The 13,273-nt window shown below is 34.9% G+C and overlaps 1 protein-coding gene across 1 annotated transcript in view; it reads left to right on the top strand.

Moving 5' to 3' along the window:
* Positions 1-8,780: 8,780 nt before the first annotated feature.
* The window catches only part of PKHD1L1 (PKHD1 like 1), a 147,041-nt gene continuing 142,548 nt past the window's right edge, over positions 8,781-13,273 (top strand). The window contains exons 1-5 of the mRNA XM_039254390.1: positions 8,781-8,838; positions 9,396-9,540; positions 10,470-10,578; positions 11,690-11,747; positions 13,077-13,170. Of these exons, the coding sequence (XP_039110321.1) occupies positions 8,781-8,838; positions 9,396-9,540; positions 10,470-10,578; positions 11,690-11,747; positions 13,077-13,170 (464 nt within the window). The remainder of the gene's footprint in view (positions 8,839-9,395; positions 9,541-10,469; positions 10,579-11,689; positions 11,748-13,076; positions 13,171-13,273) is intronic.

Genomic DNA, 13,273 nt, shown 5'->3' on the forward strand with positions numbered 1-13,273 from the left:
CTGTTCTTTCCATTGACCTAACTTTGCATTTCTTATGTGCTTTTATAACAAACAAACTGTTTCTCCGCAGTATTATTTCTACAGCATTGTCTGCTGCTCTGTGGGCTGCTAAGTGTAGTTATGGAACTGTAGTTAGTGAGCACTACGTGAAATTAAGGGTTTGAATAAATCTTTTGTAATATGATAGGTAAGAATGTTGAGAATGATCATGTATTATTCTCACTCTTTGTGGCACCTCAGAGGGTACTTTGCATAAAGCCAATGGGTATTCATTAAGTTAATGACTTATTTCCCTGTCAAATCAATGGTAAGTAGTAGAGCCACAAATAGAATATGGGTGTATTTACTTTCAGTCCTATATCTTTATGATGTTTTTCTTACAAATATGTGGTACCAAATTTAATGCTTGAAACGAGTACCTGATGCTTTTACCCCTACTGTACTGTAATATCTTTCAGGTGGCTCTAAGATTATTCCCAAAGTCACAGAAATAATACCTAAATATGGCAGCATAAATGGAGCAACAAGGCTGACTATCAAAGGAGAAGGTATGGTTGCTTTTTTTTTTCTTTTCTTTCCTTTTCTTTCTTTTTTTAGCCAAGGTTGAAGCATTTTAAAGACTAGATCACATTTAGAGATTTATGGTTAAAAAAAAAAAAATCCGCAAGAGTTGTTTCTCTATTTGGCCAGAATAATAAAACTCTGCCCCTTTGATAGCCAACACAATCTCCAAGAATCTCAACCAACCTGATCTTCTGAATTCATATTATAATTACTTACTTAATTTAACTCCCAGGATCTGGATTATAATGACTGAGCCAAAAGGAACATTTTTAAAAAATGTTTATTCATTTTTGAGAGAGTGAGCATGAGCAGGGAAAGGGTAGAGAGAGAGGGGAAAAGATGATCTGAAGCAGTTTCCACACTGACATCAGAAGCCTGATGTGGGGCTTGAACTCAGGAATGGTGAGATCACTACCTGAGCAAAAGTTGATTGCTCAACTGACTGAGCCACCCAAGTGCCCCTGAAAGGAACATCTTTAATTCAACTTGCAATTATTTACTTGTTCTTCATGGGTCTAATAACATTTAATTTATCTTTATATCGAATATAACACTGGGGGCGGTAGAGAGATAGAATGTCTAGAAAGAGGATGTGATGGAGAATTAGAACATTAATGAAGGCGGAAGGGCAATTAACAGCAAAACTTTGGATGGCTTCTCCTGCCATCCAGTCCTTATCATATACTTCATCAAAGCATGGGTTATGTATGACTCTTTCTCCATGGCTGGTTGTGGGTGGAAATGTAATAGGCAATCAGTGAATTTGTTTAATGAACAACTGTTCCTAAGATTAACTACTTGGTTCTTTTAGCCCTAAGGCCTTTTCATTCTAAATAATAATAATAATATTCAATTTATAGATTTTTGAAGGATAGGAAAGAAAAACATTTTTGAAAATACTAAAAGCAGTTACTTAGTCTTTAAAATAAAAGGACAAATGAGAACCTTTGGGAGTTAGAATTAACAGAGCAACATATTTAATTATTCTGCCATATATACTGAAATGTTTTTTTGATACTTCTAAGTAACATTTCTGCAGAATTTGATCTCTCAATGACATATTTAAAATGGTTTATGTCTCTAAATTGTGAAGAGTATATTTGGACTAAAGTGTGTTGTTGTTTAGAGTTAAGAACTTAAAGGCAATGTATTTGCTAAAGACTTAATTTAAAAGAGGCTTTATCCATAGTTTCCTTATATTGTAAATTGCTGTTAAGATAGTGTGTTTGAAAGCTATTTGGTTCTTAACAGAGTTTTCAAAGTCATGAAAGAAATGCCCAGATCAAAACAAACAAAACAAAACAAAACATCACTCAGCTATTTCTTTCTGCCTCAAGACCTAAACTTTTTCTGACCCAGGAATCATTGCTTGAGTTTAATTTAAGTACATAGAGCCAGATGGCCCTTAGTTATAGATACAAAACAAAACGTTCTATTTTTAAGGCATTTTGGAAGAACATCTTTATGAATTTAGCTTTGCTCTTACATGGACTTTCTGAGTCACAGTGTATCGTGTGTCACTCATGTCATGGTGAATTTCCGATTTCCCCTTCTGTCTCGATTTCTGGATACTCTTGATAGAGAATCATGGGATAGTTAAATCCTATTTGAGTTGCAGATACCTGCATCCTCACGTTGATTTGTCTTGCCTCTTCTTAGTTTAACCATGCACTGCAGGTGACTAAAAACGTATTAGCATATGTCTTTCTCAGATGTTGAATCTAAATACTATTTTATATAGGTTTTCAGGGCCCATGAAAAATACAGAATGTGTATAGAGCAATGTAATTAATTTACAAAACATACCAGACCTCCAAAGCTATATGAATGTGGTACCTGAACAAAATACTTTTAAAGAACTACATTCGCATAATCCATCAGTGCTGTCTCTAACCCATACTTGATGCTTAGAATTGCATGCAGACCTTACTTATTAATCACACAAGAACACTTCCTAAATGGAATTGTACCTGCTAGGTGATTACCTAAATGTTGGCCCCGTATGACTATAAAGATTTTATTTTTGTAAGGGTCATGATGAGAAAATTAAATATTATAGAAATGTTTGACTTAGAAAGTGAGTTCTCTGAAATTCCACGATATGGAAAGATCTACTGTTAATATTTTGGTGTATCCACATGACTTATGGCTATTTCCACACATCATTTTCACCTTTGTAGGCAAAAAATTGCTGCTGCATTACTTTGTTCTAAAGGCTATGCTTCAGGAGCCAAATATATATAATTTTACAATTACGTTGCCTAAATGGAAGTGTTTTTAAATCTTTTTTTAGATGTTTACTTATTTTTGAGAGAAAGAGAGAAAGAGAGACAGAGTGTGAAGGCAGGGGAGGGCAGAGAGAGAGGGAGACACAGAATCTAAAGCAGGCTCGAGGCTCTGAACTGTCAGCACAGAGCCCAACGCAGGGCTTGAACCCACGAACCATGAGATCATGACCTGAGCCGAAGTTGAACACTCAACCGACTGAGCCACCCAGGTGCCCCTAAGTAAAAGTGTTTTGAGCAATGGCATGATCATGGAAATAATTGTGTCTCTGTCTAAGAAGACCGATTTAATGAGGAGTTTTATCATTTTGTTTAGTTCTGGAGTGTTTCTAACTTTCTTGGCTTTTATTACTTTATAGTCCTACCTTGTATTTCTCAATCGTCTGTAACATGGGATATTAGTTCCTACCTGTTGGAGTTATTGTGAATATTGAAAAGGATGATGTATCTAAAGTACCCATAGATACTATCTGTTCCATAAATTAGGGCTATTTTATTTTTATTATTTTATTTTATTTTTTTTGCATTTATCTTATAGGTTTGGTTTCGTTCTTTAGGAATTATCCTTCATCACACTGCTCCTTTCCTTCTCATCATTTTGAATGTTACAACTTTGGAATAGGATTATGCTTTCAACTCTGCTTTGTTTTGAACTAGAGAAACCCAACAGCCTGCATTGTGCAAAACAACTACTGGCTTTAACAACACTGACATTTTCCATGATAGCAGCACGGGCTCCTATCAGGAGAACCAGGTTTGCGTGCCTGGCAAGTCTTGTCTCGAGTTTTTCTGGAAAAGAAAAAAATACATCAACATGCCAGGAATTCCCATCTGAAGCCTCAACCTTTTTTGTTTCCAGGGTACACCCAACCCTTCCTGTAATCTTTGTGCTTTGGAGTATTTCCAGAGGTATCTTCTTCATACTCAATTATTTATTTAGAATTATACTTTTATACTGAAATTCTTTTTAGAGGGAATTCCTTTGGAATTAGCTAAAAAATTAGAAATATTTCTATAGTTTTTTTAAGCAAAATTGGTAATGAGGATATTTACAAATCTCATTGATTTCCTTGTGCTTTCCCATTGATTTTAGTCCTGAGAGATATGTCTATATATGTGGCATAAATAAGGTATATAAGATTTATATATGACATATTTAACATTAAATATATATGACATTAAGTATATAGATGACATTAAAACAACTCCTAAGCAAAACAAACAAACAAACAAACCCAAAACTCAATATCTTCTTCTGTTGGTTTTAATTTTTACAATTGTATATGTCTTAAGAATGCCAAAGAAGAGATCTGTGTTAGTATATCAATTATATGACATGTGTCTAATAGGAAAATAAATACGCGCATCACATCCTGAGCCACACCACTAGTAAAACTTTCCATACTTTAGTTAGTTGCCAGCAACCCTTCTGTGTATTTCTAACTCAACATAAACTCCAAAGATAAGCAGAAGCTGGCAAAGGGAAAGGGCAAGCTTACAAGTAGCTAAGTTTCCTCTGTTTTCATGTATCTTTTCAAAATTCCATTTTACAAGTTACTGCCATCCTAGAGTCAAAGCTTCAGATTCAATGCAAGTGTCTTTTACATGCTAAATTGATGCTTATATTTGTACTTTAGCCTATTCTGGGTAAGTTTGGTTTGTTTAGTTTATGCTTAGAGGAAGAAAGTGGTATTTATTGAAATCCCTAACCTTTGTTGAATTTGTGCTTGCTTTCTCTACATTTAAAAGACAGGAGAAGAGCTAAGAACATAGGGTCTGGAGGAAGTTATGTATGATAATGGGTAAGAGCTTTGTAATGTACAGTTTTAAATGTTATTTTTCTCCCAGTATCGTGTGTGTCAGGTTGACATCTACAACCTGAATTTGAATCCTAGACACCCACTTCTTAGTTCTGTGTTATTTTTAAAAAGGAATATTAATGCTGAACTTAAACTTCAGGACTTTTGTGACCACTAATAAGAGCAAATATCAACTGAGCTCTTAACATCTGAGCCAAGCACCATGCTAAGCAATATATATATATATACTCCTTAGTTAGTCTTCCTACAATCTAATAAGTAGGTTATTATGGTCATTTTTCTGATGAGGATACTAAGAATGAGAGAGTTTATATCTAAAATTCTAATGCCCAAAGTCATACAACAAGGACATGTGGAGCTGGGATTCCAACCCAGGATGTTAGGGTTCCTTTAAAAGCACTGTCTCCTGGGGCACGTGGGTGGCTCAGTCTGTTAAGTATGACTGGATCTCAGTTCAGGTCATGATCTCATGGTTCGTGGGTTTGAGCCCCACATCAGGCTCTGCGCTGACATTGCAGAGCCTGCTTGGGATTCTCTCTCCCCTTTCTCTCTGCCCTTCTCCTGCTCGTACCCTCTCTCTCTTGAAATAAATAAACTTAAAAATATTTAAAAAATAAATAAATAGAAGCACTCTCTCCTAATATGTAGCTTTACCAGAGCTGAGCTTCAGGACTTTGGCATTTGATGAACCTCTGGCACAGTGAAGTCCTACTTCCCGTCCTACATTAGATGAGGCAATATTCACGTTTTCTACTGGACTTTTTAGAACACTGAAAATGTTTAATAATTTAAAAAGCAGTCACACCACAGATATCTGGTAACCCCAATTCAGCCACTTCAGCTATTAAACGCTGTTTAATGTGAGCATTTGTGGTAGTAATGATTGTTTTCTGAAACAAACTGCAAACCTACTGAAGATTTAAGGTGAATACTTAATATTTACTTTTTTTCTAACATTAGTAATATATATACAAAGGAGTTAGAGTTAAATATACATCTTTGGGTTTAATATTTTTCATGGCTTACAGATTTTAAGTTTATTATAGTACTGTGGGACAATATACTTTGTAGGTGATTAAGTTCTGAAATTCAGATAGCTTATAAATTTACATTAATGACATGTATGCAAAGGAAAAACTTTCATAATTTCAAAAACAGTAGTTATCGACTTGGCAATACTGGTGTTTTGATGTTAAGTGCTTGTGATATTTAGAAAAAAAAACACCTAAAAACATACTTTTAGAACTAAGAATTTAGGAATTTTAGATTTTGAAGTGATCAACTACTGTTTATTTACTAATATAACTTTATTCCAAAAATATTATAATGTTGACAAATTTATAGATTCACTCTGCATATTAGATTATTAAGTATCTTTTAAACATTTTTATTAGAAGAATATTTAATTATAGGATTTAATCAATAAATAGAACATTATCTATTAAATAAATAAATCTATTTAACCATAGATTTTATTTCTTGGATTTATTTCAAAATCGAATGTTGTTCCAACTATATAAAATACCTGTGACATAAAATTACTTAATGGATATTTAACTACTTCCAGATCTAGTGTGAATATTCATATATTTATAGTAAGATTAAAATAATTTTCATCAATTAAAAAATAATTTTCTGCTCTATTTCACATCATCCATTTTTCTGGTTCTGTTGAGTATGTTACATTAGCATGTAAACATACTGTTATTTCACAAATCTAAAAAAAAAAGCAAGAGCAAAATCATCAAGTATCCTCTTGCTGCACTTCAGGCTCTATGCTCATAGCTCAGAACCTGGAGCCTGCTTTAGAATCTGTGTCTCCCTCTCTCTCTGCCCCTTCCCTACTTGCTCTCTGTCTCTCTCCCTCAAAAATAAATAAACATTTGAAAAATTCAAAAAAATATAAATGCCTCAATTTCTGGTCCCATGTCCTACCACTCTTCTCACACATACTTCTCCAACCATGCTCACTAATTCTTGAATCCAGAAACATTCTCCCACTGCAGGGCCCTGAACGTCATGTTCCCTTTCTCTGAAATGCACTCGCCATTGATATTCTCCTGGTTTACTCCTTCTAAAAAGCTCTCTTGACCATTTATGTTACATGCCTCCTGTGTCCCAGGAACAGGGTTTGAAATAAAAAACAAGAAAGTCTTTTATAAGTATTTTGTAAGTATTTTATATAGTTTATATAGATTTTGAAAGGCATGTGAAGGGGCTCATGGTAAGAGCACAAAGCATGCAGAAGTATATGTCTCGAGTTAATTCCTACAAGAGAGGATCCCCCCACAGAGGAAACAGCAATCATGTTGATTGAATGACTCATTCAGGAGCTTCTGTCTTTGGCTACCTCAGTGCTTGTGCAATGGGCCCATGAACAGAGGGGCCGTGAGGTGAAGGCTGTGCATGGGCCAATACCACGACTCCCATTTCCTAAGGCTAGGCTACTCACCGTAGTTGCGGGATACCTGACCTTCCAGTAGCAGACACCAAAACTGAGCCCTCAATAAGACCTGTCCATCAAGAAGTCCGCCAGCTATTTAGTGACGTTGATTGCATTACTCCTCTTCTCTCATGGAAAGAACAGAGATCATTATTGTCGGAACAGACGCTCCAGATATAGATTTTGCGTTCTCTCTCCACAGTGCCTCTGCCAGTTCCATCTTATGGGAGCTTCCAGAGTCTGAGTTCTTGCCATGAGATTCCACAAAATAGTGCCTCATAACGAAGGACATAGTTTATAGTGAAAAAGTTTGTGATTATTAGCACATGACCACAAAACCTGTGTTACTCTGAAACATGTGGCCTAGTAGAATGATGGAATGATCTATTAAAGGCAAGTCTAAGATCCCAGCTAGGGAACAGTGTCTTGTGGGATGGGATGCCAGCCTACATCATGTGCCGTATGCATGGAGCCAGTGGCAGATACATCCTGCTGTTTCCCAAGAAACAGAATGCTTGGAGCTGGAAAAAAAATGGTTATTCTCTGTCATTATTGCTCCTAGTGATCCCAAAACTGAATCTGTGCTTTCTGTCCCTATGGTTTTAGATTCTGCTGTATTTGGGGTCTGAGGGTCCAGTTATAGAATGCTTTTTTTTTTTTTCCTAGAGAGAGTGTATGCACATGAGCTAGTGGGGTAGGGACAGGGAGAGGGGAACAGAAGATCTGAAGTGAGCTCCATGCTGAAAGCAGAGAACCCGATGGGGGGCTCAAATTCACAAACTGTGAGATCATGACCTAAACCAAGGTTGGACACTGAACTGACTGAGCCACCCAGGCACCCTTAGAGAATGCTTTTGCCAGGGATCCCTACATGGCTTCCACTGAACTGAAACTACCACTACTACCTGATCACTTTGAATTCATCAAACATAATTAGCAGACTACTAAAGATAATCAGTTCTGATGATCGTGGAGAGGTAGGGTTGCTTTGCCTAATGGAGATAGGGAGGAATATGTCTGGAATTCAGGGTATTAATGGAGTATCTCTTGGCTTCCATGTCCAGTGATAACTGTGAATAGGCAATTATGGTAACCATAACCTAAGAAGGGCAAGGCAATTAAGGGCTCAGACACTGAGGATGAAGGCAAGTGTCACTCCATTAGTTGAAGTACAGGTTAAGGGTAAGGAAATCTACAATGGGTGGTAAAAAAAAAAGGGGGGGGGGAGGAAGGGATGGTATGGTGAGTGAGTATTCATTATAGCCTCAAGAATAGTTGTGTTAGTGTGGCCTGTATCTTGCCCCATTAACCCTCTGGTATTAAATCTTTAGCAGAGCTCTTGGCTTGATAATGGATTATACTTAAAATGTACATAAGCATGTCTATATGTTGTGAAGAGTTGATTGTTGTGAAGGGTTGACTGTTTACACTCAGCTTCACATCCTTTCCTAATGCTAGCCACAGTCATGGCAAATAGTGCCTCATTTACTTTGACACTGACTATGCTTGTAGCTCTTGCCTTCTGTTCCCGTAGCAGGTCTTTGTCTACTGTCCCAGGGCTTCGCTGATGCAGTAACTTGGGACATTGGAACTCATATGGCATATGGGTGTATGTGCAGCCTGAAAGTGCAGGAAAAACACTTTTCCCCTAGGGAGAACCCTCAACTAATGGGGACAAGATTTGATGAAGTGATGTTTCTTGCCATTGATTCTTTGATTCTGAGAGGTAGTCTATAATTTCCTTGGAAATTTCCAGCAAGATTGAATTGCAGCTGTGCTTGTGGCTCGGGTTTTCTTTCTTCAGGTTTTATTCTCTTTTGTCCAAAAGGGGTCACTACTTGAATAAGCCATTTGCTTGCAAGTCCATGCCTCAGATTTTGCCTTATAGGAACTCAAGGTAAAGATCCCATCCCTTATAAAATAGTGTTTGACCCAACTATTCTTCCTATCCCATCAGGCCTGCTTGTTTTCACAGTAGTTATCCCCAGCAGATATAGCATCTGATGCAGGTTTCCACACTCTACCCCTGGAATATAAGCTATTTAATTCCATGCCTGGCAAATAATAGGTTCTCAAGCATTACTTTTGTGAATAAATGAATTGAAAGCAAATTTTTATGCTTCTAAGGAGGATTATAATCATAGGGATAAATACAAAATAGGTTAACTGCTTACTTTAGTACTATTCCTTATTATTTATTGATGATTCAGTACTGAATGACAATTGTTAGATCTTTGAAAACGGAATTCCATCAATAATAATTCAGTGTTTTTACTTTTCCAGGTTTTGCTCAAGCAAACCAGTTTAACTATGGAGTTGATAATGCTAAGTTGGGAAACAGTGTTCAATTAGTTTCCTCTTTCCGATCATTTTCTTGTGATGTAGAAAAGGATTCAAGTCATTCAACTCAAATTACCTGCTATACTAGGTATGTCTTATAGTACCTTTAATAAGAGTATTTTTCTCATCTATGTATTAGTATTATATAGTGTTTTATATAATCTGGCTATTATAATATTTTCTGATGATCAGTTATCTTTATTTTATGAAGTTTAGACTATTTTATAAATTTATTGTGTTGAGTTGTAATGCTCTTTCCACATACTGGCACAGTAAAATATATTCTAAATCCTTTCCCAGGTTATTAGAGCTATTATCTTATCATTATTGATCCCTTTTAGAAGATAAATGGCTACTACTAAATTATAATGATGCTCCTCAAAATATCAAAACTGTGCTTTCCTGTTTGGTTTGATTAATTTTGTTCAAGTCTTGACATGGTCATTAAGATTAAAGATGATCATTTAGTATAGTGACATTTCAAGTTCTTTACTATCAGCCCAAAATGATGTTTGTTATTAGCAACTTAGAGGAAAAATTAATCATTATAAATGGCAACTTTTATAATAAAACAGGTCGCACATATTCCAGAGGATTTCATCTGTGACTATTTTTAGTAGCAAAAGCTCTCTTAGAAATTAAATCAAAAATTAAAGAAAAACCAACGCATAGCATAACTGTACCAAGGTGACAATGTTAGTGTTTCAAGTGATTATTCTTACATTTGTAAATACATTTGTTTTCCTTCTCCTCAGTGAGCACCCATGCACTTAGAATAAGAATTTGTCTGAGGTCCGTCATGTTAGAATCTGCAGCACAGAGTTGCGGATGGACATCTTTCCATAGTATAGGATGGAATTCTAATAATATAGAATGGAACTTAACTGTACATCATTTAGAGTTTTGCACATTTTGTTTCAAAAATGACTTGTAGTCTGGGACAGTATTTTTCATTGATGGTATAAATGAAATAAAAGAGTCACTGCATTCCTTATATGTTCTTCATTTTCTTTGCAGAGCAATGCCAGAGGATTCCTACACTGTGCGAGTCAGTGTGGATGGGGTTCCTGTTACGGAAAGTAATACCTGCAGAGGTCGCCTTGACAGCTGGGCATGCACCTTCAATGTACATAGGATCTCCCCTTGAACTTACGGATAATAGATCTTGTGCTTGCTTTCTTTCAGAACTGGGCTTTTATTTTACAGATTTTTAAAATCTATTTCTACATTTAAAAAATACACTAGCAGGTAGCTAAGGATAACTTTACTCAGTTTTAATTATCTTCTATATAAGAATCTCTTATTTATTTGTTTCCCTCTTTAATTTTACTAATGAATTAAACTTTTAAACTTTAAATATTTTCCTCACTCACAGTCTTTTTCTCTTTCTCCACTTCTACTCTTAGTTTGATTTTCCTTTTCTTATTTTCATTGGACTCAATTCCATATTTTTAAAAAAATTATGTGTGTCTATCAAAAGTATTAGGGTTTCCATCACAAGGAGCTCCTTGTGAGCTCCCTGGGCTTTTGCTTTCTCCCAATTCCAATTTTGTTTGTTATAATTCTTAAGAATTATACCTGCATTGCTCTAGAAAATTATTAGCTTAGTTGCTAAAGCTTACTTTGATGGACTTCTGCCAGGTTTTGCTTCTGCTTATGAAATATGCTTTGTTATTTTTTCTCCATTGGCTTAAATAAAAGAAGGTTTCTGTAATTTTATTTCACCAAATTCCTAAAAGTTGTCACCAGAGAGCCTTATTATTAGAGTTTGACTTACAGTGATAACAAAAGATGATTGTGAAAATTCCAAGCTGAAAATATTTTGAAATGAAAGATGATTTTAGTGGCTAAGGAAAAAATCTTGAATAATCAGAATAATATTCTAAACTTTATTTTCTTATATGTAAAAAGAGATATTTTGACAGTCATATTATGGATATTGTTTATTTTTTTTAATTTTGTTAACGTTTTATTTATTTCTGAGAGAGAGCGAAACAACGTGAGCAGGGGAGGGTCAGAGAAAGAGGGAGACACAGAATCTGAAATAGGCTCCAGGCTCTGAGCTAGCTGTCAGCACAGAGCCTGATGTGGGGCTCGAACCCACGAACCATGAAATCATGACCTAGGCCGAAGTCGGCCGCTTAACCAACTGAGCCACCAAGGAGCCCCTATGGATATTATTTAATTGTAAATAATGTAAGAAGAGATATTAACTTATTGACTGTATTATTTTACAGGCAAAAAGTTTCAGAACCCCAACAATAAAGAGCATCACACCTTTATCTGGAACTCCAGGTCTGTTATATGACAACTGAAATATTTGTTTTGGTTTGTAGTCATTAATTTAATTTTTAGTATATAAAATTATACCTGATAATTTGTAAGTAACATTTATTTTTTTATTAAAGCTTTTATTTATTGATTGATTTTGAGAGACAACGTGCATGAGTGAGTTGGGGATGGGCAGAGGGAGAGGAAGAGAGAATCCTCAGTAGGCTCCGCACTGTCAGTGCAGAGCCCGGCGCATGGCTCAAACTCACAAACTGTGAGATCATGACTTGAGCCAAAACTGAGTCAGACACCCAACTGACTGAGTTATTCGTGTGCCCTAAACAAACATTTCTGATTGTACAATAACTCCCAATATTTCAAAAATTATTTTCAATGGTTGTATCTGAATCTGCTATAAAGTATTTAACTATACCCCTATTGGACATTTAGCTGGCTTCCGCTTCATTAGTGTTATAATTATTCCAGTTTATAATACCAACAGGTATATGTGAAAATGCCCATGTCTATACTCTTAACAACTTTAGTACTAATTTTTTTCAAGTATTTATATGAAAAATGCAGTAGCTTATTTCTAATTTTTCCAATTCTTGATTTATGCAGTTAAATTTACTCATTTATATATATTTATTGACCATTTGTATTTCTTCTTTTATTAATTACTTGCTCATCTCCTTGGTTTAATTTAATGCTAGTCAATTTTTTCCATATTAAGTTATAAGAATTCTTTATATTTTAAAGATACTAACTTTTTATATGTTATATATGTGGAAAATATTTTTTTAATTTACCATTTACTTCTAAATTTTATTAATGGTTTTTTCCGTTATTAAGACATTTTTTATTTTCTAAATTAAATCTACAGATCTTAACCATTGTTATGTTTTCATTCACTTTTATGCTGTAGGCCATACCACCCCAATTATATAGATATTATACAAATTTATACTTATTTTTCAAGAGTTTTTATGGTTTTATTTTTATATTTAATTTTTATTTCTCCTAAGATTTATTTATTTATTTGGTAGGGATCTTATTTATTTTTTCAAATATATCATTCATGACCCAGGCAGTATTTATTGAATAATTCATTCTGTTTTCTGTGAAAAACTTCTTTGATATATAAATACTTATAGATAGTGCTTTAATACATATATACTCATTTTATTGTATTTGCTAGAACTTTCAGAACAATGCTAAACAATAGTGACGGCCATTGTACGATATAAGTATCTGGATGCCTGTTTTATGGGGGATACCTCTGATGTTGGATATTAAGTATATGGGTGTATGGGTAGATAATCTTACACAGACTTGTTTGTTTATTTGTTTTAGGTACACTAATAACTATCCAAGGCAGAATCTTCACTGATGTCTATGGAAGTAATACTGCATTAAGCTCAAATGGGAAAAATGTTAGGATTTTGAGGTAAATTTTTGATGTGGAAACATACTTTTATTATGATATCCCATGATACGATATTCTAAAATTAATGGGTCCAATAAGTTTAAAAATCACTACAATGTGAGTG

This window comes from Hyaena hyaena, unplaced genomic scaffold (genome assembly GCF_003009895.1).
Source record: "Hyaena hyaena isolate Hyena2069 unplaced genomic scaffold, ASM300989v1 scaffold_482, whole genome shotgun sequence".
Classification (NCBI taxonomy): Eukaryota; Metazoa; Chordata; class Mammalia; order Carnivora; family Hyaenidae; genus Hyaena; species Hyaena hyaena.